The 17,902-nt window shown below is 38.2% G+C and overlaps 1 protein-coding gene and 1 long non-coding RNA gene across 6 annotated transcripts in view; one reads left to right on the forward strand and one right to left on the reverse strand.

The window, feature by feature from the left end:
* The window catches only part of PDE4D (phosphodiesterase 4D), a 491,756-nt gene that overhangs the window by 236,574 nt on the left and 237,280 nt on the right, over positions 1-17,902 (forward strand). Inside the window, exons 1-2 of one of the 5 annotated variants that reach the window (XM_086867132.1) lie at positions 5,150-5,295; positions 5,957-6,218. The exons of the other annotated variants lie outside the window; for them this stretch is intronic. Coding sequence (XP_086723258.1) covers positions 6,172-6,218 — 47 coding nt within the window. The 5' untranslated portion in view covers positions 5,150-5,295; positions 5,957-6,171. Of the gene's footprint in view, positions 1-5,149; positions 5,296-5,956; positions 6,219-17,902 lie in introns of those variants that run through there. 5 annotated transcript variants of the gene reach the window in all.
* LOC147648510 (uncharacterized) lies at positions 1,775-7,403 on the reverse strand. The gene is made up of 2 exons (XR_015280143.1): positions 6,844-7,403; positions 1,775-5,255 (listed from the first exon to the last, which is right to left on the reverse strand). It is a non-coding gene; the product is annotated as an uncharacterized LOC147648510 (long non-coding RNA).

A 17,902-nucleotide genomic window follows, 5' to 3' on the forward strand; every position in this document is an offset into this window, starting at 1 on the left:
CTTTTCTTCAGGTATCACCAATCAGTGGTATTCAGGACAGCAAGATTATGTCTCTTCAAATGAGATAAAAAGATAGTTTAATCTCCCTGAGATGTCCTGGCGTTCTTTTACACACCAGTCTGTGTACGCCAGTTTAAATCTATGGACCCTTAAGGATCTTTTTATATCAGTTATAAGACACAAATGGCATGACAAAAGTATAGCAACAACTGATGCTTATCAAATGAGATGAGGAAAAATAACTATTTTTTTATACACCTAAAAAGATATTACATTTTAAAATGAGATTACCTGAAAAAAATCTCTTGCTCTAAAAGAGAGAGACACAGAACAAGCTAAGAACTTAATAGAAGACACATAAAATATTAATTTTTCCAAGCTTTTGACCTGAAGAAGATTCTTTGGACTTCAAAAAGGGCTGGGGCTTGGATGGAGAATGTTCTGCTCAAATTACATTTATAGTTCAGCACATCATTTCAGAACAAAAATATACTTGATAACTAAGCTCTTTTTGTTCTTAAGGGATAGCCGCAAGCTCTTAGCAACATTACCTAATTCATGATTGTTGTTCAGAAGTGAACTATATGTTTTTTGAAGTTTTCTCTTTTAGTAGTCACTTCAATGAGATAATTATGACTCTAAGCTCCCAAGCCCTTGGGGCAAGTTATGTGGTGTGGGTTATTTCCCCACTGCATGGTGCTCATTTAGACCTCTCTGGGTACAGGAAGCAAATTTTCTGTCATTTTTCAGTTCAAAGTGTCTGAAATCATGTGAGACTCTGTCAGAGCCCACTGGGATGATGTTTCTGTAGCATGACACCAAATGCATGTGGCTTGTCTTATGATTTGTTATGAAAATATCTGAGGGTGGAAGGTCTGTAGGGATGTAAAAGACCATAAAACTATTAAGACTGTATATGAAGAATACAGACTAATTACTGTTATGTGTACTGCTTGTAGCAAGTGCTTCAAAGTGACTCAGGTTTTTCTTTCTGAAGATCTATTTTCCTTACTCCAGAATGGGGTCCAATAGGGAGCTAATTTCCTTACAGGGCAGATGGCAGAGGAAGAACACAGGACAGAATCCCAATTTTCTTGTCTTGACATACACTAATATAACACTTGTGAGCAAAGAAGTCTAAAATGTGTTTGGGGTTTATTTGCTCACTCTGATGAGGATTCTGATGAGATGAATTTGTGCCTTTACTTTCTATGCTATTATTACTGAAGATAAGTTGTGGAGACCTAAAAAATTGTATGACTAAAGACCTATCATTTGGATGATTTCCTTAAACTAGGATACATTTGTTACCAATTCATTAACCACACTGATATTTTAATCTATGTGGTCTTCATAAAAAGTTTATAAATAATGATAGCATCCAAACACTCAAAATATAGAAATTAATCCCAAATGTAAAGATTTTTCACATCCATGTGTTATATTTCCATGATATTGCAGATGAATACATATTAGTATTTAGGTGACAGCTAATTTTCATTCTTACGTTCTGTATCAAATAATATTTTTTCTTTTTTTTTCTTAAAAATGCAATACTATCCTTTTTATTTTTTAATAAGAATTTTTATTTCAGCCTCTTCCCAAAACTTGAAATTACCTTCTGCACTGGTCGTTTATGTTAGCAATGTATTTCTTGCATGCACTGGAGTTGATATCCAGAAACTCTTCTTTTTAGTGGTAGCATATTTCAGGCTCCACAACCATTCGTTACTTGGAGGGCATTTTGAATCTTTTTATGATATAAAAAGTTTGGTATTTTTTTTTATTGATACTTGTCCAGAATCTACTAGTCTAAGTCACCAGCTCATCTTACATAGTCTTAAAAAAGTCTGTCATTGGTCATTATTACTATTTAATACTGACACTGATGAAATTTTTGTCAACTCATATTAGGAGACTGCTTTTCAGCATTGATTTAAGAATTACCTTTACCTTTCCAGATACCTGTATTACCTTGTGTACTCCGGTATTGTAAACAAAATATTTGATCCAATTACTTTTATTTTCCCCCATTTTGTAAAAATCAAAAGATGCAGTAAATTAAACAGATCTCTTTGGAAAATATGGACTCAATCTAAGCATACAAATGTTAGCCCTATATGCTCCTGGTGCAGGTTTCTTCTCATGATGTATGTCTGTATTGCATATTTTCACTGTTTTTGTTGAGTTTTATATTAAAAATCTGACACTGGTAGAACAGTTCTTACCTCTGTTACTACTGTTATCATGTAGAAAGGTATGCAGTGATAGGACATGGGATATAAGGTTTTAAAATAAGAGAGACTTGATTCAGAATAGCATAGGAAATAAATTTTTTACATTGTGAAATACTGGAACAGATTCCCCAGAGAGCTGGTGGATGACCCATCCGCGGAAACTTTCAAGGTCAGGTTGGACAGGGCTCTAAAAAACCTGATCTAGTTGCAGATGTCCCTGTCATTGCAGGGGGTTTGGACTAAATGACCTTTAAAGGTGCCTTCCAAGCCAAACCATTCTATGCAGGATAATGGCCAGAAATGTCACAAGGTAAACTCTTCCTCTGGTGTTTTCTAGTGCATTTGCATCTATGAGAGGAGCAAAGAAAATATTCTAGAGGACTTCAGTGTAACAGATACAGACCAAAGCCAATTTTTAAGTGAAGTTTATGGTGTGGCTAGTAACTGAAGAGTTGAGTGTTGTGGGAAGAAGACTATATGGAAATGGAGATGCAAATAATCCCCTCTTTGGTTCTTCTTCTCTGAAAAAAACAGAATGGAAAGGGGTTTGCCATTCTGCAGTGCTAATAGGCTGATTGGAAATAAAGTTTATAGGACATTTTCATTAATCCTCCCTCTTTAGATATTTCACTGGGCAAAAGAGCTGAAAGATTCTCCAGACTATTAAGAGAGAGAAAGAGGATAGATCCTCACTCTGTAGTCCAATGCAACTATTACTGGAAGTGAGAAGTGCTTCCAGATAATCTGGTTCCTGCTACAAACATACCAATTAATTCTAGTGGAAAACACTCAAGAAGACTTTGTATAAGGACTGGAATTTAGGGTTCCTCCACATAAAGAGTCATAATCACTTGTAGACTTCAGTTTGTATCTATGTCATCCTCCCTCCAGCTTCATGCCTAGTTGAGATTCTGCTTGGATGGGGAAGACGGACTACAGTGTGTTGTATAGCCTAAATTCTAGTGCTAACAGCACTCTTCTGTGAACCAAGGAATCTAATTAAAATCAAATTCCAACTTTTGTGTTTGTTTTTTGTTGTTGTTTCATTTTGTTTTGCTTTTTAAATGCAGAATGGTTGGCAATTTATTATGGATTTGAACAGGAAGAATTTCACAAGGCAACCTATTTTACTGGTTAAAGGCTCTACCGTTAATTTATCCCTGCTCTGGAAAGCCCATATATTGTGCATTCCAGTTTGCTGGTGAGTTCTTTAACTGGTTTTTAATACTGTATAGTAACTTTGTATACGCCCACACTCCTTCTGCAACTCTGCTTCTGAATGAAATTAGCTGAGTCAATGGGTGCTTTGCTTTGTGCTGAACTTAACGCTAAAGAAAAACAGAGAAATTGTAACACATATGCAGAATAGATTCATTCACAGATTTCAAATGTGGTAACTGACAGGTCAGTGCTGAGAAGCTATTTCTCAAGATAGTACAAGTCATTATGTAAGTCTAGTGTTGAAAATGTCACTGAGTGATCGGGCAAGTATGCAGTGAGTGCAACATGAAATAGTAATGATGGTGCAGATTTGTGTAGCATTTGCTACAGTTAATATTTCATAATAAGTTTATCTAGCTGAGAGAAAAGACAACTGGAATAGATATGATTTTTTTTCATATTCAGATAAATCATGCAGTGTTGCAGCGTTCATAGTTTTGTTTTTATTCTCTTCAAATGCCTCTGGTAAAAATTCTCAAATTTATTGGGAGGTGTGGTGTAGGGGTGCTTTTTACATAAAGTATGAATATAACATAGTTATAACAGCTTACTTAGTCCCTTTAAATTCATACAAAACATTCATATTTACTGAATGATTATATATTTTGTTTTGTAGCGTCTTAGTGAAAAATGCTAATTTTCATTCTCATTATTTCTAACTCTCAGAGTATGCTTCCTATCATGGTTGTACTTTATGTACTTAAATGACAAAAAAACCCCTCACCTTTAAAGAGACCCTTTAAATTTTGTAATCTGTTGTACTTGCTGTAAGTCTTCAAATAAGTAGTAATACGAGTAATATACAAATATTCAGTAATATAAAAATGTGTGTGGCAGAATAGGCTTCCTTTTTATTACTGAATTGATATAAATGCCATTTCACTGTCAATACATAGTGACATTCAAGTACTTTAATATTTTATTCTTTCTTCAGAGTGGCATCAACTCTACTAGGGCTAATTTGGGGTATTGTAGAAGAGGGTTGTGACAAGCAACAGAACTGATCTTAAGGAAATAGGATCTATACAAATGTGACGTGCAATAGCTTATCGTGTTACTTGCAAGTTCACCCACACCCTAATCAAATACAAAGTCTTATCACACGTTTTAATGTCATTGAAGTTGCAGCTGGCTTCCATGCTGCAGGATTTCCTGTCCAAAAGGGCAAGGGGTCGTTAGAAGTTTAAGAAGTCTTAGTACAGTGTAAACCATTTAGAAGAATGGCAAGCAAACAATGTATGCCCTGGGTTTGCTGAAGTATAAAAGTCCAGAAATCTTTTACGTCTCAGTACAGATCAACATGGTGAACTCTGCTTCCTGCGCGTCTCTTTTCCTGCAGATTTTTGCACTTCCAAGCAAAATTCACAGCGCTTTCTGTCACCCTGGAGGCACGGGCATCCTAAGGAAGGTTCTTCGCTAGTGCCCCGTCCTGCCCCTCCATCCCGGGCGGGTGGGAGCGGCAGGGCAGGTTGCGCGGTGCCGGGAGAACCCACCTAGAGGGCCCCCTTGACGCCAGCACAGCCTCTGCCAGGCAGAGCCCTCTCCGCAGCCGAGCCCAGTCTGCTGCAGGACCAGTGCCACGCAGCCCGACACTGTCCGGGGCTGCCGCGGCTGCTGCTGCTGGACAAGGAGACCAGCAGCCCGAGGGCAGGCTGGAAATTCTGGTCCGGGAAAGGGAAGTGTGAGCCTGTTGACTCTGCATTGCTTCAAAATAGATGCCGTCTCGGTAGCCTGGGCTTAAGAATCTTCCCGAGGATGTTTGCCAGAGCGTAAGGAGTGATAACTACTGTCTGGGAGCTGAATTGGGAAAAAAGGACAGCAGAGAAAGAATGCTTAGGTAACACGGGACTTATAGCTTTGCTTTCGTTTTGCAACGTACAAATTGATGCACGTGGGTTTATATACAGTATAATATCAAAACAGAACTAGACTCTGCAGTGAGAGTCAATAGCTTAGTCATTTCACTTAAAGGGAGCAGGCAGCCTTATTACGGGGTTAGACAGCAAAAATGAATTTGATCATGACATGATCATACCCCTTGATGGTATCTAATTGTAGTCCTGTCCTATGGAGTGGAAAAAACATACTTCCTTCCTTCTTTCTTAGCTGAAGAAACAAAGTCACAGTATCAAATTCAGAAAGAAGTTTGGGGTTGTTGTACAAGGCTATTAAACATCCTCCTGTTCCCCAGGCTCATAAGAAAGGAAAACTGCATTAAATTGATCATTGATGAATATGTGTCTAAGAAAGAAGAAAAAGCAGTATTCATTTCTGAACATGGCAAAACAATCTGAAGTTACACATCTCTCCCTAAACACTGATTTGGCACAGATGGCAAGAAACTATCTTTTAACTAACCTTTTCCAACTGTCCAAAATGCTGCATATGAAGATGCTTTAATTCACAGTCAAAGCACTTGGATTTTTATCAAGGCAAACTGTTGGCATTGTCAGAACAGTTTCTGTATACTGATTAGTTTAATGTTTTTTTTAAAATAGCAAGTGATGCATAAATGGATGGACGTGTACCTAGAAAACCCTGTGAGAAGTCTTTCACTGGATCCTGGGAATTTTTATTTTTGTGGATTACAGTAATTCTTGCAATAATCCCTGCTGTTGACTGCTCATGCAGTTGTTCTGGCATGCATCTATGAATACCATAACAGATAAATCAGTCTGACAAGGAAAACACTAATGTTGGAAGACCTGTGAACATGATGCATGTGAATAATTTCCCCTTTAGGAGGCATTCATGGATATGGTGAGTAATCAATACACATTATAGACTGTTAAACTCAAAATGCTTGTTTGCAAAATACTGTGACAACTACCAGATGATATGCTTTTACCTAAATAAATGTCAAGTGAGGACTAACAGAGCTATGAGAAAAATGAAAATCCGGCAGAGATAGTAGTGATGAAGTAATGAGTTTAGCACTTCTTCGTATTTGCAAAATAGTCAAGTCATAGAAATTGTATTGTTATGCTCATGTATTCAAAATACTTATTACATAAGTGTTTTGAACAAGGTGATGTATTTTCTTCCCATATCAAAGGAACAGTTCTTCAAATTTCTTTTTTAGCCTGCTTTGAAGAAAATAACGAAGGCATAATTTCCCCCTATGTTTTGTTTGTCCTGGAACTTATTTCTTTATATACTTTCAAGTAACCTGAAAAAATGCTCATTCGTATGACAATTCAGTAATCATTTATTAAAGATCTGCATAAATGCTGTAAAATGTTTTTGTATGGGAGGTTCTCAAGTGTGGCCGTTTGAAAGACAATCATACAGTATTAAAATCCCTTTATCATCACTAAAACATCTGTTCCCTCTTTGAATCACAGGCATCTATAGTTTTTCCTGACTGAGAAATCTTTCTACTTGCCTTGCAATACATTGCAGTCAACTTGCTTATAAATTCTACCAGTGGTTGTTGCGTCATGTCTTCCTCCTGATGCTGGAATTAGTGTCTTGGTCAGTGCTTAATGAAGATTATTAGCTAAGGCAAAAATACTTCCCCATGAAACTTTTGCCCTTTGGATAAATACTAAGTCTTTCACAATATTGGAAGCAAAGACATTTCGGGAGCAGCTGAAGCAAACCGACCCAAGAGCTGCAGGCAGGCTGAGGGGCCGGCTGCAGGGCAGCGTTTGCTGGGCAGGCCGGCGCTGGCTGTGCGCTGCGCCGCGCGTGTGGCGGTGCGCAGGGCGGGCTGCGGGCGGGCCGGCCGCGGCCAGCGCCGCCGGGGGACACGCCGTGGGACGGCCAGCGCCGCCGTGGGACGGCCAGCGCAGTCGGGGACACGCCGTGGGACGGCCAGCGCCGCCGTGGGACGGCCAGCGCAGCCGGGGACACGCCGTGGGACGGCCACGGGGCTGGGACCAGCCGGGACCGGCCGGGACGCGCCGGGGCCGCGCGCGGGCGCGCAGCCGTCACCGCCCGCGCGCCGCCAATGGCAGCGCCCGCGCGCCGCGCGTCACCGCGGGGGGGGGGCGGTGCCGCGCGCTGAGCGGACAATTAGCGGGCACGCGCTGCTGCCGGCGCCTCTTTTTATGGTCTTAATTACATCTAATACCACCTTGCCGTAAGACCGTTTCGGTCTCTCTGAAGCCCTTTGAGAGCCAGCTTCAAACCACATCTCCCCCCTCATCCCCTCCCCCCAAATTAATAGCGAGATCTCGAACATGTTTCATCTTCCTTTTTGGCGGCTTTTTGTAGCAGAGTGTGCTGGGAAGGACACTGCAGGTGTGCCCGCACCTGACAGGGAAACCGCTTCCATTGTCTTCTAAGAATATGGTTTACTTCTGTTTTTATTAACTTAGAGAAATGTTTTAAGCACTCCTTAAACCACAGCTGGGTCTCCTGACTAGGCATTTTTTCAGGCATGAACAGTGAAGTCTGCTGAAAGATGTTTGGAACGATCCGTCAGTTTTTTATTTATCTTCTCTAAAAGCTGGTTACCTGTCTTCCCTGTCTGCTCCTTGCCAGCCCTTGCTGTCTGTCACAGTATGTGAGCCCATTGTCTGGGGAAGCCCAGCAGAAATGTTTGATGGGAAGACATAGGAAGATAATGATAAGTTTTAGATTTGCTGTTTTAACTGAATGCTAACCATACCATGGTTTCTGCCAGCATTTGTGCTTACCTAATCATACACCTTAATTTAGAATGCTTTTATGAATTGTTTTTAGCATTGTTCATCTCAGCTCTCAGAGAATAGGCAAGTTTGCTTATTCATGCTACAGTAGGTCTGTAAGGGGCATTTTTGAGTGTCAGGATGTTAAATGGGCAGTCACTGCTTTTCTTTTGATTCTGAGCCTTCAAAAATCCATGCAATGCCTGTAGTGCATGCTATCCTTTTCTAGTGGGAATGGAAATTGTCATGAAGTATTCTGTATGTGTATATATATATAATCCTCGTGCTATATTCAGATCTCCTTTATAGGATGAGGGTGAAGATAAAAGAAAGAATATCTTTCATGGGACACAAATAGTTTTATTAATACAAATACTAGTTGATCATCTCTAATAATGTTTCTTCAATGCTGATGCAACATATTAAGGGTGTCCTGCGGCTTGCATCACATGCTTCATGATGTTTGTAACCTCTATGAGCATGCAGAACCAAGTATTTCAGAACTAGAACACTGATATTAAAGGTATTTTCTGTACCTTAGAGACATGCATTATGCTTTCGTGTGCCAGTTCCTGCTTGTTTTGCATGGAATATGGGGAGAAAGAGTTGTGGGAAATAAAAATGCTAACCTTTCTGAAATACAATTTGTTTTGAATATCCAGGATTTAATGTTGTGTAACAAGTCAAGAGAGTAGATGTGTCTTTTGTGTTAGGCCCTCTATATGGATTTAGGGAAGGAACAGGCAAAAAAACCATGGCTAATAGAACAGAGTTTGATTTGAAACCCACAACCTTTACTAAATCTAGTGAGAATTCCAGTATCTGAACCCTCTTGATAGTCTTAGCAATAGGCAGGAATGGACTGCTGGTAAAAAAGCAGCTATAAAATGTATCTGTTTCCAGGCAGTATGATTGGGAGCACAACTATATCAGACAAGTAAGTATAACTATAATGTGAATAGACTCTAAACAGCTTACAAAACTGAGACTTGAGTAAACAAAAAAGATATTTTGTCAGAAACTGTTTCAGAGTTTGGATTACAGAGAAGCAAATATAAAATACATTAAAGAGGTGCAGTGGTTAGAGCAAGTGATGTCCTGGGTGAGGATGAAGTTAGGCCTGGAAATACTGACACATTTGTGGTGATAATTGGAGGAGTAGGATTTTATAGTGACTTACCACATTACACACTATACAGCATAAATTATGTATCAACAGTATGCAGCCTACTGCCATTCACACTGAAAATTATTTTAGAAAAATTTACTGCTGTGTTATGTAAGCTGGCTTTCCTTTCCATTGCATTCTATCTGCATTTGTGATGACAAACCAAATAAAGATGGTATTTAATTTTAGCTTGCTTAATTGCATAAACAACTGCTGCGTGTGCCTTTTAGCTTTACCGTAAGGAAAATAGAAGGGAAAAAAAGAATAGAATGTCTGCCTTTAAACTGGCAAAGATTTGAAATTAATCCACAGGTTAATACCTTAACTTCAGAATCAAAAATTTAACCTGTGACTGTTCATCCTTTTCTATCAAATTTCAGCCTATTAAGATTTAATAAAATTTAGTTTATCAAGGCAGTGAATAAAAGAAAAAGAAAAAATTCTATCTTGGTTCCTTTTTAATCCCCCCATACTTACTTGACTATTACTGCTCTATATACTTAAATGATAAAACAGTGCAAATGCATGGTTACACGTTATCCTTTGCCTATTATTAATTTTATTATTAACTGTTTTTTGAAAAACTTCTTAGTTAAGTCATTTATCATCATTAACATGATTTATTATTAGTGCAGCATGACAGGGGAGGTCATAGATGACTGCAAGTTGGCCAATTTGATGGCTGTTCACAAGAAGAGCTGGAAGGAGGATCTGGGGAACTACAGGCCTGTCAGCTTGACCTTGGTGCTGGGGAAGGTCATGGAACAAATCATTTTGAGTGCCATTATGTGGCACTTGCAGGACAGACAGGATCAGGCCCAGCCAGCACAGATTTGGAAAGGCAGGTTCTGCGTGATTGACCTGATCACCTTTTATGATCAGACGACTTGCATGGTGGATGAGGAAAAGGCTGTAGATGTAGCCTGTTTGGGCTACAGGGAAGCCTTTCCCACAGCAACAGTTTCCCACAGCATTCTCCTAGAAAAGCTTCCAGCCCACTCAGAGGACAGGTGGGCCCTTTTCTGGGTTAAAAACTGTCAGGATGGCTGGGCCCAGAGAGTGGTTGTGAGTGGAGTTACATCCAGCTGGTGACAGTCACGAGTGACATTTCCTTGAGCTCAGGACTAAGACCAGTCCTGTTCAGTTTCTTTATTGATGATCTGAATGGGGGTGTTGAGTGCACCCTCAGTAAATTCACAGATGACACCAAGATGGGTGGAAGTATTGATCTGCTGGAGGGCAGGAAGGCTCTGCAGAGGGATCTGGACAGGCTGGATCATGGGCTGAGGCCAATGGTGTGAGGTTCAGCAAGGCCCAGTGCTGGGTCCTGCCCTTGGGTCACACCAACCCCAGGCAGTGCCACAGGCTGGGGCAGAGTGGCTGGAAAGGACCTGGGGGTGCTGGTGGCAGCAGCTGAACATGAGCCAGGCTGTGCCCAGCTGGCCAAGAAGGCCAATGGCATCCTGGCCTGGCTCAGCAATAGTGTGGCCAGCAGGAGCAGGGCAGGGATTGTCCCCCTGTCCTGGGCACTGGTGAGGCCACACCTGGAGTGCTGTGTCCAGTTCTGGGCCCTGACTGCAGGAAAGACACTGAGGGGCTGGAGTGAGTGCAGAGAAGGGCAGGGGAGCTGGGGCAGGCTCTGGAGCACAAGTGCTGTGAGGAGCAGCTGAGGGAGTTGGGGGTGTTTAGTCTGGAGAAAAGGAGGCTCAGGGGTGACCTTACACTCTCCACAACTGCCTGAAAGGAGACTGTGTCCAGGTGGGGGTCAGCCTCTTCTCCCAGGAAGCACATGGCAGGACAAGAGAACATGGCCTTAGGGAGTTCAGCTGGGAAATCAGGAAGAATATCTTTACTGAAGGTGTTAATTTAACAAATGGGCTGCCCAGGGAAGTGCTGAAGTCACCATCCCTGAGGTGTTCAAGAAATGACTGGACATGGCACTTAGTTCTGTGTTCTAGCTGACAAGGTGGTCCGTTTAAGGTTGGAGTCCATGATCTTCAAAGTCTTTTCCAAGTCAAATGATTCTGTGATTAGTAAATCCCTGAAATAATGCAATTGTTAATAAATTTCAGTCTTCTGTTTTTGCCAGTATTCTAAAATAATGATGCCAGTTTTTTTATTTTTGCCTCTTATGGACTGCTACATGATTTTCAGCCAGCCAAAATTCGTTTGGCTTTCCATTATTATGCAAGTTATTCCAGTTTATAAAAGTAGAATGTGTAACTGTAAAGAAAACTGATGGAAAATGAAGATATTATGCTAATTCCTGAAATCAACTTTTCGTTACGTTTTTAGAATATGATGAGTCACCTCAGCTCATGAAGTTATCATGGGGAACTGAATCTGACCAGTGCTATGCCCTTCTTATCGCATAACTCTTTACTTCTAACCAAAATGTTTCATGCAGTATTTATTCATCTGCTATTTCTAGAAGAATTTTATTATTTATATTTTATATTGGGTAAAGAAAAATAGCTTTCCTAACTGCATTTCAATACAGTATTTAATTAGCTTTCATATGTCTTAACATACAAACACTAGAGGAACATCTCAGTTTATACGTTGGAAATCTGGATTTGAACTTGAATTTGGGGAAAAAAAATAATGGTTTCTTAAACTAAAAAACAATTTTTTTTAAGAGTGAAGAATTTTGGTCTCTGAACAGTAGATTTTGACAGTTCTACAGAATATGAAAATTCACCTATATACCTGTTTTCTTATGCTTAATGGCAGGTGTAACTTTTCTCTGGGCATAGTCAAAGTCCATTTCTCAAGTTAGAATTAATGTAGTGAGGTGTAGTAGGATACTGACTGACACAAAGTTTAATTTTAAGGTATCTTAAGCCTTTTCCTTTGTATTTATAGCACCTTTTCTGCCCAGTTAGCATCGATCCAGCATTCAGCATGCTGAATATCAGATAAGAGATGGAATATTTTCTGCTGTTTGGAAGCAGGGCAAGGATTCATTTGTTTATATTTATATTAGGACTTGTTTGACTTACTGCAGTGTTTGCATTTGAAAAGTTGAAAGTGTTCCAGATACTATACTCAGCTAAGCCTGCCAGAACTCCTGATATGTGAGACAGATATGTATCTGTAAATGTGTATGTAAATTACCCCCCTTACCACAGAAGTGCTCTATAGTCTTCTATACAACAGTTATGCCACTTTTGCATGTGAAATTTCTGCTCAGGAGAGATAATTGAACCATACTAGCTAATATAAACTCTCATTCTCAATTTGGATGTCCTAGATAGATGAGTATGCTGTTGGGATTCTAATCTATTTTTCCAGAATAATGAGATCACATAACCTGCATTTTCAGATTCCTATTATATTGATATTACCACAACTGATTCAAACTAAACTTTTTGATATTTGAAATGTGGGTCTTACCAAGCCCTGTTTTCTGGTCTTCTGTCCTCACCATATAATCTGAAAAGGAAGCTGTTTTTGTCTAGGTCAATCCTTTTGATGTACTACTGTTTTTGTCAATTTGGTTTAAAAACAATTTTGACACACTATGTCTCATTATAAGTAGAGAACATATTTTAACCAATCATTTTCAGACTAAGTTAAAATCATTTTATGAAGCATCCTATAAGCTTGCTCAAAGTCTTGCTGTCACTTAATATAAACCTGATTTATATCTTCTTGGAAAATAAATCACAATAGTAGAAACTAAACTGAAGCTTCTTCTACTCATAAAACACCTGTTCATGCAGTTCTTCTACAGTCTTTTCACTCTAAACTTTTTACAAAGATTTACCTTTTCTTTGGGAGGAGTTAATCCTTACTGCAATTCCATGCAGCAAAATCTACCCTGCACCGCTACCTACTACATATAATTTAATAATTAAAAAAACCCAACAACTTTGAACCCATTTAAACTATTATTAGAGTAAGTATGACTGATTACATATTACTTATTTATGCTGTTTAATTTATAAAGTATTTTTTAAGTAGGTTAGTGGGTGCTTATATTGTTTCTAAACATTGTGGCTTGAGTTTAGTGAGTGTGGACTTTATTCACAGGAGAGTTTGAGGAATTTGGCTCCTGGAACAAGAAATTATAGTCTTCAATAAAACGGTACATTAGCAGGTTTACTTGAAATCCATGCATTTGGCATTCATAGACAGCCAAAGAATTGTCCAGGTCTGTAAGCAAAGATTGACTATTTTGTTTGATATTTTCAACACAGTATTTGTGGGCAGGGAGAAGAGTAGAGAGAGGGTGAGAGAACAACAAAAAATATTGAAAGCTAACAAAAAATTAAGAAGGTTGGTCAACGTTTATAATTTACAGCTTATTGTAGTTTCATCTCATTAAAATAGAATTAGTTAGGTTTCAGGGTCACACTATACCAAATGGCAATTTTTGTTCTAATATTAATTCAGTATTGCATGCTGAAACCTAAACTGAGTACGTGAGGCTAAATATTTTTTGTGACTCACTTAACTCTTTGATCATAGCAGAATGATTTAAGATAATTGGTTATTTTAACCATTACGAAATACAAGAATATTTCCAGTAAAAGCTACTTGTCAGTAGATGTTAATAAACAGAATAATTTTCCCTCTGTGACTCACTCCATGGAATTAGCAAAATTGAGGGCACAAAATAAAATCTTCATAGGAGTGGACGAAATCAAGCACAGCATTTTAAAAAGGAACAAGTAATTTTTCTTAAGAAACTACTTTTAACTGTCTGATCCACTTTTACTGTGAAGAATATATAAAATATTAAGAGAGAGAAAAGACATTGATTTCTCTAATTTTACAACTAGCTAAATTGATATTTCTAGGTTACCTTGAGAATTTATTACTCCTTTTAAAAATGTATAATGAAAAATGATATGAAAATTTTTATTTTGCCTTATTTAGGCTGTAACTCTTCTGCTATTGTGAACTGAATAAAACAGTTCCCTGAATATTAAAGATATTCAGCTTCTGGAAAGCTATAGTGAAATTGAGTAAACTCAAGTCTGAAATTCAGTTATGTGAAGGAATCAGTTTCTTTTAGTTCTATTTGGCTTAGTTAATTTCTCAAAAGGATGCTCTCTAGTCTACTTATGTCACAAATTTTAATTTTACTGAATGACTTTACTCAGTAACATTTCCAAAAAAGATTTAATTTTTTTTCTAAGTGGCATGGCTTCATATTTTAAATTGTCTGAAGCAATCAGTTTAGATTCCATTATTTCATATTGTCTCCTTTTAATTGGTTTACTTTGGTATGACAGATGATAGCTTGTTCCCTTCATGAAAACATAATTCTTAAAGAGGTAAAAAGAGATGACTTGAACTCTTTCCATCTGCAATGAAATGTAGCTCCTTATGTAATGATTTTTGTATAACTCGAACCAAATTCTTAGCTTTAGCCACTACCAAATGTTTGACCTGACATGTGGCTGCAATTTTTGGTATCAGTAGCTGAGGTTTAAATCATATGGATTATCACATAAATGTAACTCTTACAGTATGTTTGTGTGTCCTTTGCAAGCTGTTGGACTTGGCACAGCAGTTACTTGGTGAAATTCTAAGGTCATCTCTATGCTTATTTGAATAGAAACATGATCTTTAGAACAATTTAAGGAAAAAAAAAGGAATTCCTTATTGTGCCATCAAATTTTGATATTCTATTCCTTTCATGCCTTATTAACTCTATTAATGGATTTATTTTTCTTTTCAAATTTATTTGAACAGATTTTAAAGGTCAAGTTCTAAACCATCAGTTTTTAAGAACAATTTATTTTCTGTTGATGTCACTATATCCTCTGTTACGCAAAAACAGAGGAACTTCCTTCAAACTGGAAAAAAAGTACAGCTGATTTTTTATATACCTTGGAGATTCAGAGTAGGGCAAGCCCTTGATGGTGAGATAGCCTCTCTGGTAATAATAGAAGCATCAAACTTAGAGGCTTATAGACCCCAGTGATATATGCACATGAATACTAGGAAAACAATGCTTCAAAAGTCAGTTTCGTTTTCCTTTGTATCTGTGACAGCCTACCTCTCTACAGTATCCAACTATACTCTCTATAGGCAAATAATGCCTTCAAGAAACAAGGAATGCCCTCAGGGAAATGAGTTTATTTTAATTATCAAATGATTGATTATTTTCATTTAGTGTACAAATAAATACTTGAGATTTATTAAAAATAGCAGATTGACTGATATTTTAGGAAGATTTAGTTTGGTGGATCTGGACTTCAGTTGCTATTTTTAATTTTCACTAAATATTGGTCAGTAAAAAATTATCTTGGTAGAAAAGATCATAGTATCATAGAATGGTTTGGATTCAGAGGACCTTAAGGATTTATCTAGCTCAAACCTTCATACCGTGGGCAGGAACTTTGGCCAGGTTACTCAAAGCTTCAAGTTTTGTCTTGAACTCCTCTAACGATGGTGAGTCCACAAACTGGGCAACCTGTTCCAGTGCCTCACCACTCCCACAGTAAGAAATTTCTTCCTAATATTTAACCTAAACCTCTTTCTTTTCAGTTTAAATCCATTCCTCTTTGTCTTCGTCTATGTAAAAAATCACGCTCTGGCTTTCCTGTAGGTCCCCTGCAGGCTCTGGAAAGTGCTATTATATCTTCCCATAGCCTTCTTTTCTCCAGGGTGGACAGCTTCAACTCTCTCAGCCTTTCCTCATGGGAAGGATGTTCTATCTATCTAATAATTTTTGTGGCCCTCTAGGTCTGCTCCAACAAGTCCATGTCCTTCTGATGCTCAGAACCCCAGAGCTGAGGCAGCCCTGCAGGTGGGGTCTCAGCAGAGCAGAGCAGAGGGGCAGAATCCCCTCCCTGGCCCTGCTGCCCACGCTGCTCTGGATGCAGCCCAGGACACGTTTGGCTCTCTGGGCTGGGAGTGCCCATGGCTGGGTCACACTGAGCTTTCCATTCACAAATACCCCAAAGAGTGTTTTCCCAAAACTGCTCTTGATCCATTCTCCATGTCTAAGATTTTATGCATCTTAGACCATTTTTGAAATTTTGTTTTCAAGGTCTATGAATTGAAGTATGTTATCTTTCACTGTTACTTCTTGTGATAAATTGTCTTGAATGGAGTAAGTGCAATAATCAAAAAAAAGAGTGAGGCATGTCATCCATACTCACTCTCAGAACTTCAGAGAAAGGAACAAGTATCATGTCACATTCAGTATCTAGACACATTCAGAAATGTATGGAAATCAGTGCTCAAGTAAACTAAAATGAACATATTCAGGGGAAAAAAGTGCAATTTTAATAGGTTTTATTTAGTGAAATCATACCATAATCGTCTAGCAGGCTTATTTATTAAAATAGTACCAGTGTGAGAAGTAAATATATTGAGATTTGCATTTGATTGCAGTCATTCATCAACTTATTATGCATCTAGGCATCTAAATAATAAAAATAAAATTTTTATTTATAATAAAAATAAACTTCAGATACTTTATTTAATCTTTAAACTCAGATAAAGGCATTTTATCCAATGCTTTTCAACTTAGGAGGGATCCAAAACTTCCTAGCAACTGTCTTGGAATCTGTCACTTGTTTTTTTCCCTGTCCATTAAAAAGTATCATTTCATGCAATGGGTCTCATGGCATAACTGTCCTAACAAATATGACCTCTAATTGCTATTTGGCTTCTGTGTTTTGCCTTTCTTCAATATTTTAATTTGTAAACAGTGAGTCTGAACCTTTACAGACTTTCCAAATTAGCCACACAAATTTCATTTGCTACATTTTCCTTCTGTATGAATTCTACTATTTGACAGTTTTTTTTTTCTGGCATCCATCATGTCATCTTTGTAGTGTCTCATCCTCTTGTTTTCAAATGAACCCAAAACATAAGGTAAAAAAAAACTTATCATTTTCTCCATAAACTATTTAGAGTTTTGAGGTATGAAGAAATTAACACCTGGGAGAAAAGTGGGAGATAAATTCCTTGAATGTCAGGATAGTATCATGCAGAAAAGTGTATTTTCATGTACAAGCTGAGACATACCCAGCTCTATTTTTTGACTTCAGCCTTTCCGCATTTCTTACTTGTTGTCTCAAAGTATGAGAGAATGTAGATTTTTTTGCCTTAACACCAAAATCTTGGAGATTTGGGGAAGGTTACAAATCAGCTTCTTTCTTTGTTACTGTTTGGACTTTTCACCTTAAATATCTTGGGAATGCTCTTTAGGGTAAAAGTAAGCAGACACTGTGCAGTTCCCCCACAGAATTTTCCATCTATTTGAATAATTGGCATAGAAAGTGGTCTTTCTCATGGAGCATCTGTGGTAGAGTAACCTGTCCTGTGGAGGTATAATCCTAGAAATTGCCCAGACAAGGAAAGTACGGCTGTGTTTTTGGTTTTGTATTCCCCTTTCTAATTCAACAGTATTTTGAATATTCAGACCACAAATACTAAAATTACCCTTTCCAGCATTAGGCAGATTTTTATTGGGGGGGGGGATTAGTTTGGGATATTAGGCAATATATCTGGATAAAAATAAAGTCCTGTGTTGGTTTTATGTATAGTAAGTATTTTCAAATTTTAAGAGCTGTTATGCTAAATCACTGAAGTGAAGCACACATTGGTGAGCTATATACTATACAGTATCTTCAGCACAAGAGCAATCTCCTACATGTATAATCCTCAGAAAG

This window comes from Cyanistes caeruleus, chromosome Z, assembly GCF_971803275.1.
Source record: "Cyanistes caeruleus chromosome Z, bCyaCae1.hap1.1, whole genome shotgun sequence".
NCBI classification, from domain to species: domain Eukaryota; kingdom Metazoa; phylum Chordata; class Aves; order Passeriformes; family Paridae; genus Cyanistes; species Cyanistes caeruleus.